Here is a 16,160-nt window from a genome sequence, read left to right on the forward strand (position 1 = left end):
CGGTACGAACAGAATCAGAAGACCTTGCAACAAAGCATTCTGTTTAATTTCCCCCAGACCTTAGCATCGCAACCACGACAACAATCGTTGTTGACAACAGTAATATGTCCCATGCCTCGAAATATTTCCCGCAGAACTGGCCCCCACGTTGCACTTTGCCAAAACTCGGCTTATAAGATCGCCGGATAAATTCTCCATCCATCGGGCGATCGCCTACTGCAAGCACTCTGATCCTAAACATTATAAACGGTGTAATGGTAATTGCGTGGCATCGAACCATTATGCATGTGCAAGCAGGGATGGCGTAACGCGCGTTGCCCGATGCTGGGCTAGCGACTTGACAATCTCGCACACATGATTACTGATGGTCGCTCTATACGACTTTTGCTTTTTCCCATGGAAAGGAAGGAGGGGAATGTAGCATGGAGGGGTAGTAAGACGGGAAGAGAGCGAGGCTGGAGGCTTGCAAGATCAAGATTGTGAGTGAGGCTAACGGAGATGATCATGTTTACGATTTCGGGGGCGGAAGCGGCGGGGCACATGCGAGATACGCGGTTCGCTTCACCTAAAAGCAGTAAGGGTACGTAATATCGATCAAGTTTTTTCTTTGTTGTGTGATGTACAGCATCTACAGGGAAGAGGGATGTGGCAGCACAATAACCTATTCGTCCACCGTCTTTCCTGTATACTCTTCCCCACCACCCAGGAGGGCAGGTGCGGTTCGTTGAATCGAATAAGAACTGCATTGGCAGCATCTTCGAACGGCTGTTCGCAGGATCGCGGGTGGTAGTTCGATAGTCTTGGTTTTTTCCTTGCGAGTCAGGTGTGCAGCAAGGAACAACGCTCCACACTATAGCGGAACGGCCGTTATAGGGCCGAGCGAGGTCGCACATATGCGAGTATACTCACACCGCTCGAGACATGCCTTAACCTTCAGTCTGTTTCGCCCGTCATGAGTGAAGCTTGCTGCTTATGCCGAGTGAGTGCGAACTTTTACAATTGCCGACTGGTGTTGGTGTCATGTCCCACTGCAGCAAGCTATGTCGTCTCCAACTTCTTCCGCAGAGTGTTCATCAGCAAAGTATCATCGCATGGAGCCTGAACCCGCGGCGTAAGCCAAGCAGTAGCACAACAGGACGGGTTGAAGAGCTGCGTGATCGAAAACCGGCAGCAGCCTCTAGATTTGGCTTTTTGTCCCGCAGTGCAGCTGACGTTGATCCAAGCGTGAAATTCAAGACACGGCATCGTGCTTGGACAGTACAATGAAGTTCGTCAACAGTCGTACAGTTGCGAGGGGAAAGCTACATGAGCTACCCCGCTCTGTGCCATGTCGGCTTGAACTGGACTTGGCTATGTGTTCGATGATTCTGAGTAGATGTGTCGTGGTTTTCGCAATAGAATAGCAGGTCCGTCGGATACGAAGGCTAGCCTTGATGGTCTGGGACGGGTGTTTTCGGAACTTGCCGGCTGGGAAATGTGGGCGGCGGTATCGAGACCGAGGTCTCTTAAGTGATATTGACCAGGCTTCGGGCCCTTCGCCGTGTTGTGAGATACGTACTAGGCGAAGAAGAGACTAGGTGCGTGCACACACTACACATCGAGGTTCAGTGCAATGGTGATGCCAAGAAACTCGTTACAAGTACGCGCAGCATCTGTTCCGACTACGCCGCAGGAGCCATCTTGTCGTGGAGAAGCCAAGTTCACGTCGTAGCCTCTGTATGCAGTTCCATCGTCGTTGGTTTCAGGATTCGTCGGCAGCATCGATTCCATCTGAATCAGAACCTGAAGTGGCGTCTGTGCCTTCATTCATCTCCACGTCCCCATTGGTGTGGTTGCGGTTTCCGCCGTTAGTGAGTCTCTTTTTCGCTCGTGCTTTGGCACGCTCTGCCCTCTTCTTTTCCTGGCTTATAAAATAGTCCTTCTCTTCCCGCAGCTCTGAAAGTTGTGAGAAAGTAACCTTTTGGATGCGTTGTAAGCTCGCAAGCTGCTTCTTCAGTTCCTTGACCTCGGTCTGCTGAGCCTTGCCCGAAGCATCAGACGCGTTCATGCTACCATCATCTAGTGCCATAAAGTCAGCCGTTGGGGCAGCACCACCCTTTGGCTGAGTAGTCCATGAGTCTAGCTCAGCTAAGCTCTCTTCCAGCATGCCGGCGGGGAAACTTGGGTGTACAAGGGCCTCTTCAAATGCACTTCTTCCCACAAGTCTCTTCTCAGTAGCAGAAACGTGGGGACTGCGCAACCGACCGTTTAGCTGGAGGTTTAGAGTATAATTTGACGGAACCAGGCCATTTGCGCTGCTCGTGAGTCCTGCATCTTGCTTTGGCTTGACGATTGTTGGAATCTTGAAGGTGGGTTCCGCTGTGTTAGGGAAGCCAGTAGGTGGGAGAAATCGAAGGTTTGAAACGGGACCAGGAAGATTGGCGGGAGTAGAAAGATAGTTTGCCTTTGCGACATCCCAAAGTGCTACCTTGCCGCTGGCATGGCCCGAGATGAGGGAAGTACCATCCCAGCTAAGAGTCAGAGCGAGGGCTCCGCCGAGCTTCTGCGACTCTGCACTGAAGCGGCTCTTGGGTGATGGTTGTATCGGTCGATGAGACGAGGCGCTATCCCGAAGGACGTCTATCGAAGTAGTCTTCTGCACTTCGTCGTAGAAGTCAATGGTTTGCAAGCTGCCATCGGCATAAGCTACGTAAAATGCGCGGTCTGCGGGATCGAGAGTGACAGCAGTAGGTATCTCGGGCAGCAGATAGGTCCTCAATGCTTGTCCGTTGTGGTAGTCCCAAACTATGGCAGACTTGTCCTCTGATATTGATACGGCAATGTTGGCAGTGCTCGAGCTGTGGCCGCAGGCAATGGAGGATATGGGCCCGCGGTGGGTAGAGAGGGTGTGTATAGGCGAGCGCGAGGCATCGGGGGAGAAGGATAGTATGGCGGGAAGTGCCCATACGTGGATCATAGCATCGGAGGAGCCGGAGAGGAAGAAGTTGGAGGATGGGTCGACTACGATGCTCGTGACTGGCTGGAGATGCGAAGTGGATGTAGAGACGAGACGGCCTGAGCAGACCTGAGGCATGTATTAGAAAAGCTGGGGACTATCAAGGCTGTTCCAGACGCGTGACTAACCTCCCAAGCCAATATCCGCCCACTCTCGGTTCCAAGCAGTAGCACGCTGTCCTGCGCTGCGAGTGCGATGCTGTGAATTCTCTCTGGGAAGGGCACCAGGGCTTCCTGGTTGCCCCTCTCCCTGCTATACACATGTACAATTGCCTTGTCCGACTGCGCAGCGAAGACGTGTGAGGCGCTCACAGCTATGCCGTTTGGCGCACTCGCGCTCTTCTTGAAAGCATGTCTCTGGGCGACAAGTGGCTGGAACTCATGTATAAAAATGCCCGCGTCTTTTGTGACTCCCGTATTGGGCTTTGTCGATGCCGAGATGGCGGCGACGAATTGTTCGGTGAGCATGGCCGGGCGTATCTGGAGATGTCGTTGTCGCAAGTTGAAAGTTGCAAGCTCTAGAAACTTTTTGGTGGAGCATCTGCAGCCTGAGGGTCTGTGCAGCTAGCCGCGGAACTTGTCACTCCAGACACCGCTGCCCCCCCTTCCTGCCCCTCGATATGGCGACAATCTTGCTGAACATCACCTTTTGTCGTGGTACTATAACGAAGTTCATGTTCAGACCATATCTTGGCCCGGCTTACAACTTGGCATATGCTTCTTAATTTCTGACTTAGTCCGGGCGTATGTGCTGACGCCTTGCATTTACGAGGCCTGTTCGCTACTGCAGGGCAACGAGCACCTCCTAAAGCCTCTGACAGCCACTCCTTACCAAGGCACCCAGACAACGCATTACGAGGATCTACCCCACAATTAATGGCACCCCAGGGCTGAAATATGTTGACTAGGAGCCTGGGGCTACTTCAGCTGCTCCCCAAGCTAGTCTCTCTCCTACTTCTCACGCCAACACAGCTTTTCAAGTCCGAACGCGGAAATTGACAGAGGAATTGATACCAGTGAGCTCCCCACTGTCTATAATCTTGTTTAGAAGTATAGACCAACTACCGCCGAGTATCATCCAGCTTAGTACGTTAGAGTTCTACGGAGTTACCGAGTAGCACTGGTCAAATGTACAGAGTAAGCACTGCTAGGGGGCCTGATCGATGTTCTGGCCTGTACCAAACCGGATCTGACTAGCGACTTGGAGACTTAACGGCTATGGTACTCGAACCAGAATATGGGGCGTTTGGAGAATTAAGAGATTGGCTCTGCCGGCACGAATGGAACGAGTAGCTCTCACGGTAGTACACAACCCCGCACACCTGATGGTCTTAGCCTTGCATCTGAGACCCTTGGAAAGCGCGCTCTCGATAGATTGCGGCATCAGCAATGCCCTTGGCGAACTCATATATCTTGTGTGAGTTCCTACTTCGATTGCTCTTATATCGACAATCCAGAATATTGACCCAAAATGTCTCTCGAGGAACTGACAAACAAAGCGTATGGTATGTGGAAATTTTCATTACTGCAATAAATCGAGGCCGGAAGTCCGATCCTGACACTGTGCCGTTGACCATCTGACATCTTTAGACTACATCGTCTGTGGAGGAGGTACAGCTGGTCTGGTCATCGCGGCTCGTCTTACAGAAGATCCGAACGTTACTGTAGCTATCCTGGAAGCTGGCGGCAATGGACTGAACGACCTGTTGATCGATGCACCAAACATGTTCACCCAGCTCTGGGGCAAGCCCCAATACGATTGGGACTATAAAACTGTTCCACAGGTACGCTTCTAACATGGTGCAATTGGTCTTGCCTAACAGTCTTGCTAGGAAGGTACTGCTGGCCGTGTTCATGGTTGGGTTCGTGGAAAGGTTCTTGGTGGCAGCAGCGCTGTCAACTACAATATGTTCAGGTAAGCGCTGCCTCTCAGGTATAACCGGAAATACTGCACATATTAACTTTTATGCAGTATGGCTTCCAAACAGGACCTGGACAACTGGGGAGAGCTTGGAAACAAAGGCTGGTCCTTTGACGATATGATACCTTACTATCGGAAATTCGAGAGATATCATCCCGCATCAGAGACTTTAGGGAAGGCTGTCGACGACAAATACCTTGACAAGTCACTTCGTGGCACTTCTGGTCCAGTTCATGTCAGTTTCGCGAAGACTGATGTCACTTGGGGTCAGGATGTGTGGCCTAAGACTATAGCCAATGCTGGATATTCACCCGCAAAGGATCCTCGTACTGGCTCAGCTATTGGCGGTTTTAACCAACTTAGCACCGTTGATCCTGAGCATAACAGGCGAAGTTACGCTGCGCGAGAATACTACGAGCCCAATGCCGATAGGCCAAACATGACTCTTGTAACTCATGCCCTCGTCTCTAAAGTCGAGCTTAAGCAGACCGCTGGACAAGTCAAGGCCACTGGCGTCGAATTCACCGTCGATGGCACTACACACACGATGAAGGCGCACAAAGAAGTCATCGTCTGCGGTGGAACCATTAACTCGCCACAGATTCTTGAGCTGTCCGGCATCGGTTCGCCTGCTGTACTTGACAAGGCTGGCGTCGAAACCATAGTCGACCTTCCGGGCGTAGGAGAGAACTTGAATGACCACACAGCGACTGGTTTTGTACTAGTAAGTGTACACATCATCACAGCCATATTTCAAAATACTAAATTCCACCAGGGTGTCAAAGACGAATACCCAACCGCCGAAGCTTTCAAGGACCCAGCCATCATGCAACAAGCCCTAGAAGCGTACATTACCCACAAAGCCGGCCCTTTTGCAGGACCGCCTGGCACGACAGGTTTTGCTTCCCTTTCAAAGATTGAGCCCGACTTTCCAAACGCAGAGTCGCACATTCAATCACTCCTTCAAGACTTCGCAAGTAAGCATCCGGACGCCGACCCTGCAGGTCGCAATGCCATGCTTGCGCGCCAACTCCTCGATCCCAAGGAGGCAGTCTGCCAACTCGTTATGCTACCCACTGGTTTCCAGCCACATCGTCCGGATGACGCCAGCAAGCTATTTCCTCTCGAAGAAGAAGGCATGTGGTGTTCAATTGGCGCATGCAGCACGCGTTCCCTATCCCGTGGTACCGTTCACATCAACAACTCCGACCCAACCACACATCCCACAATCGACCCAGCGTATTTCTCGCATCCTCTCGATCTTGACATGATGGCTCGCGCCATTCTTCACTGCACCTCCTTCACATCTGTAGAGCCCCTTGCCTCGGTCTTCCGCCGAGATTCTAACGGCGACATCATATTATCCAAAAACTTCAGTTCGCTCCCCAAGACGTTGGAAGAAGCCAAGGATCTTGTGCAGAACAATACTGTAACAGAGTATCATCCTATTGGTACTTGTGCCATGTTGCCGAAGGAGAAGGGTGGTGTTGTGGACGAGGAGCTCAGAGTTCATGGCGTGGATGGGCTGAGGGTGGTGGATGCTAGTATCTTTCCGACCCACGTACAGGGCAATATCGTTAGTCTGGTGTATGCCGTTGCGGAGAAAGCGGCAGATCTGATCAAGGGTGTGAGGATTGGGGGCGAAGATGGCATGGACGTTGTGGAGAGAGTGGACAGTCCCTCTGTGGCGTAATTAGGAAATCGTGCCGCATTTGCTCGTGTAGTTTTCATGCTCCTTCTACCTCCACGGTAGGTGTACAAGAAAGGACAGCAGCCTTGTTATCAGTTGCGCGCTTAAATCAATTCCAGGCCGCCTAATGCCAGCATTTGGCGTGCGTCGGTACGCACTACCTCAAGAAACACAGCTCGAAAGAGAAATGAATACCAATTGTCCGTACTCACCAAGCTCACCCCCTTCTCCACCAGTCAGGTAGATTGTCGAGAACACGGCAACCAAAACATGGTTTTCGCGTCGCGATCGCCGCAATGACGCAGTCCAATCTTACAACCCCCTTGCGCGTGCGTACGCCCAAGCGTTCCTTTGAACGAACTTGCCCAATCTAATCCGGCAGGAGCACTGCAACGTGAAACCTGCTTTGTCCTTTCTTGTTGTAGGAGATGAAAAATAAGATAAGCTATCGCCATATAGCCGAACCAGTTTCTTCTATCTCTATCGTATTTTAGAAGGATTGACGTTCATGTTGTTCACCTTGACGAGATACCTGCACAGCATTTTCTGATTGGGCGACCATACTCACTTGCGTGCAATCCCCGTACCTGAACGAAAGAACACAATATCTTAGTTCCGATCATGTCGACACGCAGATCCGGTCGCGCGACTAAAGAGGTGAAGTACACCTCTGCGTCAGAAGGCTCAGACTTCGAGGACAAGAAAAAAAGGGCCAAGAAGCAAACGAAAACGGCGCACTCGAAGGAAGGCGTGACCACCACCAAGAAGACACCAAAGGCGGCCAGGGTGCCGAAGAAGGCACCGCCGAAAGACGTTACCAAGAAGCGCGCCGCAGAGTCCGACAATGAGAACGACGACGCGATCGCCAACCAAAATGATGCCATGACGACTTCCACAGCCCCAAAGCCCAAACGCCAAAAGAAAGACCCTACGACACTCGCAGCAGAAGCCCAAGAGAAAAAAGCAAAAGCCGACAAAGCTGCCCACAAGAAAGCTTGGCAAGACTGGCTCTCTTCCCACGACAACGAGGGCGAGATGCTAGAAGAAGAGCCGGATAAGCATGAGAGCATCACTCAAACTGATGCGCTCAAGAAGTATGGAGTGAAGAAAGATGAATTGAATTCACTGCTACGATTCGAGAAGAAGAACCCGTTGTACCCAGGTATGATGAAGTTGTTCCTAGAGGAGGATGTAAGAGAGCTGGCGTTTAGGAAGATAGGTGTACTGGAGGGCGCCCAAGGAGACGATGAGGAAATTGTTGAGAAAGGGAAGCAGTTGTGGACTGAGGAGCATAAGGACGATGTCGATGTAGAGGAAGAGAAGTCTGTGAAAACTGAAACTAAAGGCAAGGACGCGGCAAGAGATGAGAACGCAGATGAGCCAGCCAAGGCTGAGAAACCAAAGAAAGAGGACAAGCCAGCCAAAACCAAGAAACAGGAAAAGGAGAAGACACCGAAGCAGAAATGGGCAGCCTACGTATCCGAGAACTCTATTGATGAGGACGAGAGACTCGCCAAAGAGCCATTGGATCTCATCAACCAAACTGAGTGTAAGAACAGGTACAACTTGACACCAAGGGACCTAGCTTGCCTCCCTTACTTTCCCAAGAAGAACCCAGCCTACGGAAATACCATGAAGATATTCAAGGAGAGCGTAGTGAAGTCGTTGGCCTATAGAAAGACTGCGGTGCTGGCCGGGCTAGAGGACGATGGTAAGGATGATGAGGGGCTTCTGGAGAAAGGACAAAAACTTTTTGAAGAGCAGTCTGATCCAGACCAAGATGAATGAGTAGATGGTACCTGATCTTAGATCACGAGTGTCAATTTTTGTTAAGATTAGGACTGGTGAAATCTCTCTTTATCCCACTATTACGTGTTCTCGCTTTTTAAGTCGTATACTCGCTTTTCATGCTCCAACTTAGGTAACACCTAGTGTAGAAGCAGATCACCATTTGATAGCCTTCTTGAACACTGGCAGCTCCTCAAAGTTGTCCACACTCCATTTCAATTTCCCGTCCCCTGTAACCCATGCACCTTGGTCGGTAGCCTTCAACCCAGTTTTCTCGTTCTCACTGATCTCGTGCTTACTAGCACCGATACTGTCCTTGGCCAACCAGACTATGGGCGTCTTGCTGGTGAAGGCTGGGTTGAGATATGCCTTCTTCAGATCCTCTTCGCTGTATTGTGGTTCTTCGTCTTCGTCAAAATCGCCATCGCGCAGCCAAGCCTTCAAGGCAGTATGGCTACCGAAGACGTGTGGCTGCAGAAAGCGGGCCAGTGGTGAGACAACGTTGGATGGTACGCGTGTCCGTTCGCTTATACGATTGATCCTTGACTCTGCGTGCTCCAAAGCATCCGACTCGCCTTCCTCTGCGGAAGATAGCAGTGGTGCTTGCTCATCGTCTTCAGATTCGAGTGCAAGATCTGCAGGTAAAAACTGCTCGAGGGGAGCAAGGTAGCGGTTCGTGGTATAGTTGAACATGATCGTAGCAAGGAGTAGGACGACAAGCATGATTAAGGGACCAGTCGCGTCGCGTAAGCTGAAGAGACCGATAAGACAGATCTCAGCGAGGTAGATTCCAACAAGGATCTGTTGTAGAGAGAGCGTATAGGCATGTCCTTTGGTGTCAATCTTGGGCTGTGCGGTATATAATAGCTGGTATCGATAACTCCAGTAGAATATCACTAGGCCAATGGCGGCGAAGCCAAGAACGAGAGGTGCAATACAGGCGTAAACGATTGCTGCGAGAGATCAGTAATATGCCACTCGATGTTTCCAGGTTAATTTACCAATTATGACAAAGTTGCCATACTTCGGGAAAAGCTTGCCCCAAGCCATGCCCCTCATTGTGATGTAGCTATTGTACTTCTGGCGAGGCGTCTTGTCAAATAACTTGTCAAAGAACCAGAACGAGAGAACGTCGGTGTAGTTCAGTATGTTGCTCGGGGCATTAGTCAAAGCTTGGACGACAAAGTACGCGAGGTATGTGTTTGATGCCCTTGGCAGACGCTCTGCAAGAAGTTGAGGTACCGAGCTTGGGTCTTGAACAATTTGTGATGCTACTGCCGCAGCACCCGAAGCGAGTGTTGTCACAAGGAAGACTTGGAGTACCTGGAAAACGAAGTACCACTTCAGCACCTTAATCTCAATGACAGTCTTGGTCGGCTCTCCAAAGGTAGTAAAGATGTCTGTGCTGTGTAAGCTATAGAACAGCAATATCGGCAAGTGGAAAACACTTACATCTGAAGATGTTCGGTACATATCTGGCTAACGCGCTTAGCACCAGTGGAGGGAGTAGACCACTCAGAAGGCTCATAATCCCTGATGGAATCTTGTTGAGAAACGCGAGCCATTTAAAATTCTCGGCAAGATATTGAACGTTAGAAAGAGCACCAACTATGCCGACTGGAATGGACCAAAACGCAATCGTAGCGATTACGAGAGTCAGGGCGACGCCACTCTGTGATATGCGACGAGCAGGTGCTAGATTTAAGTTGGCCCAGACAACTTCGTTGGGCGTAGTCCCGACGAAGCGAGGCGTAAGAGAAAGGACGTCAGCCGATGCGATCTGCTGGTACGCTCGCTGAGCCGCAGGTTGCGTGCGGAACTCTACAAAGACTGCTGCAGCTCCACCAAGACTCTCGGCTGTCTCATTCGACTCGCGAGCCTTCTCGATATCGTCCTCTTTTTCTCTGATCTGATCCCGATAATAGCTGATGCTGTCAACTTCCTTGCCAACAACTGGTGTCTTGGATTTGTGAGTAGGCCGCAAAGATTTCTTCATCTGCTTCGGCAGTTGCTCGTACTTGATGTTTCGATTGTGGCTCTTTCCGACTTCTTTGTTAACATTCAGGATCAGAGACATCTCAGCGCTTTCCAACTCTTCGACCTTGGAGTTCCTCTCCGAGACGAGAGATACCAGTTTCTCACCCTTAGTGATAGGCCAAATTCTGACTGCATCCTCTCCGAAAAAACGCTGCATGTTGCCCTCGTCGAGAGCTGCAGTAGGCGCCGAGAGGTACAGTACGGTACGTGAAGACAACCTCTTTGCGTTCGGTTTTGACAGGTTCCATGCTTGCCGTAGTCCAATGAGCCAGAGTCGTTCCCGCGCAACCGTGAACATGACAAAACTGAAGAACACCCAGGCCACAACAGCATGCGCATAGAGATGGTCCTTGTTCTTCACATTGCCAATGCCAAAGCGATTAAGCTCTTTCGAGCTGCCGCCACCAGTCCAATTGGCAGGCAGAAGAACAGGCCAGGTAATGAGAGCGCCGATTATGCAGATGAATATCAAAGTCCTCATGAAACGAAGAAACAGGTAAGAATCAAGCGACTGATGGTAAAGCACAAACTTATCCGGAACCGTTCTCATAGTGTGAATCCAGTCGAAGTAACCTGGCGATTTTGGACATGGCGTGCGATCCTTTTCTGGCACGGTGCCAATGTACGTCCGTGGTGAATAGATTTTGGGAAAGCGATGCCTAATGAGCACGAATGCGACCATGTAAAGAGTTGCAATGATGGCCGTAGGGATGAAAGCTGCAGCGAGTGCTGCAAGTGAAGATGGCCCGCTAGACTTATGACAGGGTATGTTAGTACACGTGCTTTGAGTAAAGCCTGGTTGTAGATGCAGGTACGTACTGACTGGACATGGCTGGTGCCACTGTCTTTGGCGACGAACACTGTCTGGAAATCCATCTCTGATATCTGTGGTCGAACAAGAGATAACTAGTAATGTCTCATGTCGATACAGGGCAGAGGGTCGGAGATTGGCAAAACGGAAGACGATGTGACGCGGAAGCTTTGCACGCTTCTGCCTGTGTTTGATTAGTGTTGTGGAGAGGGCAGGGTGAAGCTTGTCAAGCAAAGACGCCTATGACGTCGACGCGTTCAGGCGCCCAGCCCCAGCCATGTGGCGCGGATCGGTCTAGACAAGTGCGACTCACCTTGAAACAGCAACCTCGAAAACCAACAACACCAAGAACATACGTGTCTTTTCAGACACTGAAAGTATTTGAAGGATTTAGGCAGTCAGCGCGAGCGGTGTACATATCTTGAACTCAATTAAAGTTATTACAAATCTATGTGCGCCATGTAAAGCAAGATGAATCCTTCCAATATTCATACAACATTCTAAAACGCGTGGTATCACGGTATCCAAACCGGTCGAGCTGCCCATGACCCAAAACTCCGTAGGCGAGAGATGTTCAGGAACACCTAACATCCTCATATGCAAGGAAACAAATGAAATACTGCTGGGCACACCTAGAGCCACAGCAGCCACCGGATCACTCCCATGGCCACACCAAACACTCTCTTGACGGACCCGACGAGCACAACAATAAGCCATAGACACCACATGAGTGCAACAAGAGCCCACTCGACCAGCATCCATCCAAATCCCCGAACCCAGCGCATTCTACGTTTGCGCGTGCGAATCATGCGGTCTATCTCGTCTGTGATTTGCTTAACTTGTAATGGACCTTGTCCAGATACCTCACTTGTGATGCGCACAGCTTTGTCTCCGCTTTCTAGAATACGCGGCATAAGGTCTGAGTCAACCGTAGATTGCAAAGCCGAAATCTGGTTTGTGAGTTGCTGGATGGCTTTGTCACGGAAGCTCTCAAGCGAAGTCTGTAAAGCCTTGGTCGACGACTCTAGGTCCTTGACTAGTATGCGCGCGGCAAGAACATGTTCTTCCTTGCGCGGCACAGGGTAGATTTTCATTTTTGATGTAGCGGCAGCGCGCGAAAGAAAGTCGGGAGGCGGTTCTCTTGTAGAATTCGCTCGTCGTGTAATCTCTCTCGCTTTGACACCTGAGCAGAGAAAGAGTGCGCGGACGCGAGCGATGTCTGCCTGAGTGACTGTGTTCGCATCGTTCTTGTTCCGATCAACGGCATTATCGTCACCGTCGGCGATGCTCCAATGTCTACCGTTAAGGCCAGGTCGAGAGCTACTGCGCTGCCTGTTTGCGTCTCTTAGTCCAGTAGGTGGCAGACCCGCCATGTCACCACCAGGCCGAGCGAGCACTTGATTGATTCGCTCCTGGCTGTGGCTACGCGTAAGAGTGAGAGACCCCGTGGAAGAATTTCCAGATATCGTGCCCAGATCCATGCGTGGTGGTAATAGTCGATCGACCCGAGGCGAGCGACTGTTCTTTTGCTCTCGTGCCTGGCGTGAGATGTGATGCTCATAATCCGAGTTTTCGTCGGCAATCGTGTGGACCGGCCGGAACGAGGGCAGTTCCAGATGGCTACGTTCTTTGTTTGTGATGCTACCATCTGTACCTGCCGTGACGGTTCGACTGATCGGGGGCCGCTTGGTATGCTTGGTTTTGACCGGACCGTCGTCATCAAAGTCGACAGAGTTACGGTCGGACATGGTGTCCGCGTCAGAGTCATCGGCTCGGTCTCTTCTGAAGATGATGTCACCGACTTTTGTACCCTCGTTCTTCACGCCCTTGAAGAATCGAGTGACAGCAGAATGCGGCTCTTGGGTATCTCGGCGGCGGAGCTTGTCCGGACTAGGCAAGCTACTGACACTATCGTTCTTGCGGTGACCGAGTAGATTCATGACAGCACCGGGAGCTGCTAAAATGGCTGTGCCGATATGTTTGTCGTCTGGCGTTTCCTCACTGGTCTGCCGCGATCTTCCTTTCCTGTCTGTTCCAGCAGAGTCCGGACGCAATTCGTGCTTGTGGTCTTCATTGTGCTCATGCGAATGAAAGATAGTGTTGAACTTGCCTCGTTTTGCTTTCCTTGTTTGTGATTCGGATCGGCTTGGAGGCGGTGATAAGTCGCTGCCAATATGCGGGAACCGTTTGGCATGTGGAGTGTTTGGTGCCGTGCTGTCCTGATCATCAAAAGATGATCGAGGCTCCGGATCATCGATGGATAGATTAGGGTTCTTACGAGGCTTTGGCGGCATCTTGAAGTTGCCACGATCCTTGATAAATGCAAAGCCATTTGTAGGTCGGGGAACTTCCAGCGAGTCTCGGGAAGGCTTGCTTTCGGAGGTAACGTCTCCGTTGCGACCCCACTTGTTTGGTGTATCTGGCGTGAAGTCAGGGGGTGGCCTGGCTTCGCTCAGCGACTGTCTAGCTTGTTGCTCGAGAAGCAAGGCCAGCGGACCGATGTTGTGATCTGGATCAGTGACAATACGAGCTTTCCGTCTCCTGGTATCGGATTCCGACTCTGAACTGTCGCTATCGTCATGGCTGCGCAGTCGCGAGCCCCGCCTCGAATGTTTGCCTCCTCTCGGACTGTCAGTGCGCAGCGCTGGAAGTAGCCTTCGCTTGCGCCCACGTTCGCTGCCCTTGTCGCTTTCATCACCTGTCGTGTGATCAACTGCGATGCTGGGGAAGCCATCGACCCAGCTCTTTCTTCGGTCCCCAGAGTATTCTTTGCTTGCGCGTGGTGAGAGAAAGTCTTTCTGCTGCACCTCCTTGGGTGGGTAGACCCTTCGGCCATAGCGGTTTTCTACCAGCATTTTGTTGTCGTCTTGCTCCAACCAGTGTGCATCCGCAAGCAACTCTTGTGGGCTGAAGATCCAGCCTTTGTGAGGTCTTGCAGGCTTCTGGGGCGCTGGTCCCACTTCGTGATCGTGATGGATTTTGGGAAGCTGTACCGCATCGTCTCGACGATAGCCGGCTCGTTTGGCCTGTTGCTCCACACGATCCACCCATTCGCGTACCTGCTCGACATCCTCGAATTCTTCTGACGAGTGATGGAGCGTCACGCGCTCCCGAGCCCTGCTCCGGCGGTTTCGAATGTATTGCAGAGGGTTGTACGGCCGGCCGAGCTCATATTGTTTGCCAGCATGAGACGGCACACGAGTGAGCTGCGCTTGGGGACTGCCTGGACTGTTGGTCGACGTGAAGACAAAATTGCCTGGGGCGTTCGCATCGGGCTTCAGGGGCGGGAGGAATTCCAGTAGTCGGAGGTACTCAATGCGGAGCTCGATGTATGCGCGGGCCTTTTCTACTCGTGCAAGCGTGGCAGCTGAGGGGTTGATGTTCTGGGACGTGGGAAAGGCAATGGATCCGCTTCTCTGCATCGAGGTAGACATGTGGCGGGTAGGAGAGCTCTTGCCCATTGGAGATATGTTGCGTGACGTCCGCCGTTGCTCGTTGAGATAGTGCTTCAGACTGCCGCCAGCGCCATAGTTGGAGAAGCTGCCTTCGCGTTGCGAACCAGAGGCGACGCGTGGCTGGGACGACAGAAGCTGGCCAGTGTTGGTATGTCTCCTCCGGCTCTCGCTCAGGTTCAGGGCCATGTGTACCAGCTGGTTCGGATCAATGGCCTGCCGCGGCGGCGCAGTGTTGGGCGAGGGATCGCGGTCATGGGCCGTGGACGGCATATCGTATGCACTCCTCCTCGTCTTGCCGATGCGCATGCGCTCGTCGTGTCGGTCCTGTGAATCGGCAAAGTCGATGCGGGATGCTGCGCCGGGGGCAGCAGGACTGAGGCCGTCTCGCTGCACCTCTCGCGACAGCGGCGAGCTTCCTGCCTCCTTCTCGTGGGCGCCATAGTGTCGCGAGCTGCGCTTGCCTCCTTTGTCCTCCCCGCGAGCCTCGTGGTTGGCGTGGCGCTGCCGTGGCCCGCTTGAGAAGTTTGAATCAAGGAGAAAGCCGCCAGATCTCCTCACGCGCTGCTTCCGGCGCGCAAAGTCTTCTTCGTGCACCGAGTCCCTAGCCAGCAGGTTCGCCGATGCTGCGCTTCCTCCCAGGCCGTTGGTTGCACCTGTGCCGGGCCGCGAATCTTGGCTTCGCCGCGGGGACGAGCTCCCCTCGCCATTGTCTGTGTATGCGCCCGAGTTGCTGGCAATGTACGTGTGGGAGGAGGTTGTCCAGCGGTCCGAGTCTCCCGAGGGCCGGCCATGGCTGGACGGTACTGACATTTCTTGAGATAGCGCCTATGTCACCTCGAACGGCCAGGGGGTCGCATGGCGATGACGACGGCTGCGCAGAGCAGAGGTGCGGCTGTGACCGTGGTATCGCAGCCAGGCGACGTCGCGACGAGATGCTCACGTGAATGTCCTAGGTCGCTCTCCAGCGAGGGTATGAAATCATATGTGGGGTGAGCAGGAGCGGCTCGTTGCTGTCCAGAGATTTGGCCTCGGGTGGAGAGCATGATCGCCTGCACCCCTGTTTGTCACCCAAACGTCAACAGTGGGTCCGTGTCCAACGGCTTCTTAGCTTTGTCTCTCACGTATCCAACTCGCCAACGCGGACATCGACTTTGTTGCGAGACGTACGGAATCACGTCTTGACTGTCCACTCGAGCATCTCTCACTAAGCACAAAGTATCAGTCTTGCTACAGGGGATGACCTAGGTAAGCCAACACGCGGACGCCAAATCCTTGCTCCCCAACATCGCATTCTCTGCTGTGAAAGGCATGTGGTCATGCATGGCCTTTTCAGACGAGTTAGTCGGCTCCAGCACGCCGAAAAACTTCAGGCGTCCAACAGTACCGACACTTTGGTAGCGGCTTGTCTTTCCCTGTCTTAGCATCAACGGCAGTACCTTAGAGTAGGCTAAATGCTCGTCGCGA

General features: G+C 52.2%; 5 protein-coding genes across 5 annotated transcripts; 2 read left to right on the forward strand and 3 right to left on the reverse strand.

Annotated features, from left to right (window-relative positions):
- Window positions 1–1,557: 1,557 nt before the first annotated feature.
- On the reverse strand, window positions 1,558–3,462 carry CC77DRAFT_953205 (WD domain-containing protein; the record flags this gene model as incomplete). Its single annotated transcript, XM_018535425.1, has 2 exons — window positions 1,558–3,064; window positions 3,124–3,462. 2 exons carry the CDS (start codon window positions 3,460–3,462, stop codon window positions 1,742–1,744), a joined length of 1,662 nt encoding a protein of 553 aa, XP_018391845.1. The 3' UTR covers window positions 1,558–1,741.
- A 569-nt stretch (window positions 3,463–4,031) lies between these two features.
- CC77DRAFT_1015719 (hypothetical protein) lies at window positions 4,032–4,605 on the reverse strand. Its single transcript, XM_018524080.1, has 3 exons — window positions 4,585–4,605; window positions 4,494–4,499; window positions 4,032–4,411 (listed from the first exon to the last, which is right to left on the reverse strand). The coding sequence occupies exon 3, from the start codon at window positions 4,400–4,402 to the stop codon at window positions 4,211–4,213; it is 192 nt and encodes a 63-aa protein (XP_018391846.1). The 5' UTR covers window positions 4,403–4,411; window positions 4,494–4,499; window positions 4,585–4,605; the 3' UTR covers window positions 4,032–4,210.
- Window positions 4,466–6,608, forward strand: CC77DRAFT_1004377 (alcohol oxidase; the record flags this gene model as incomplete). Its single annotated transcript, XM_018523262.1, has 5 exons — window positions 4,466–4,499; window positions 4,585–4,778; window positions 4,827–4,909; window positions 4,967–5,639; window positions 5,691–6,608. The coding sequence occupies 5 exons, from the start codon at window positions 4,466–4,468 to the stop codon at window positions 6,606–6,608; spliced, it is 1,902 nt and encodes a 633-aa protein (XP_018391847.1).
- A 557-nt stretch (window positions 6,609–7,165) lies between these two features.
- CC77DRAFT_48504 (hypothetical protein) lies at window positions 7,166–8,471 on the forward strand. Its single transcript, XM_018531866.1, has one exon. It carries the CDS (start codon window positions 7,227–7,229, stop codon window positions 8,391–8,393), a length of 1,167 nt encoding a protein of 388 aa, XP_018391848.1. The 5' UTR covers window positions 7,166–7,226; the 3' UTR covers window positions 8,394–8,471.
- Window positions 8,472–8,549: 78 nt separating this feature from the next.
- Window positions 8,550–15,506, reverse strand: CC77DRAFT_1004379 (DUF221-domain-containing protein; the record flags this gene model as incomplete). The annotated part of the gene is made up of 6 exons (XM_018523263.1): window positions 8,550–9,346; window positions 9,395–9,793; window positions 9,846–11,179; window positions 11,250–11,315; window positions 11,555–11,612; window positions 11,915–15,506. The coding sequence occupies 6 exons, from the start codon at window positions 15,504–15,506 to the stop codon at window positions 8,550–8,552; spliced, it is 6,246 nt and encodes a 2,081-aa protein (XP_018391849.1).
- Between the last annotated feature and the right edge of the window lie 654 nt (window positions 15,507–16,160).

Source organism: Alternaria alternata (genome assembly GCF_001642055.1).
Source record: "Alternaria alternata strain SRC1lrK2f unplaced genomic scaffold CC77scaffold_1, whole genome shotgun sequence".
NCBI classification, from domain to species: Eukaryota; Fungi; Ascomycota; class Dothideomycetes; order Pleosporales; family Pleosporaceae; genus Alternaria; species Alternaria alternata.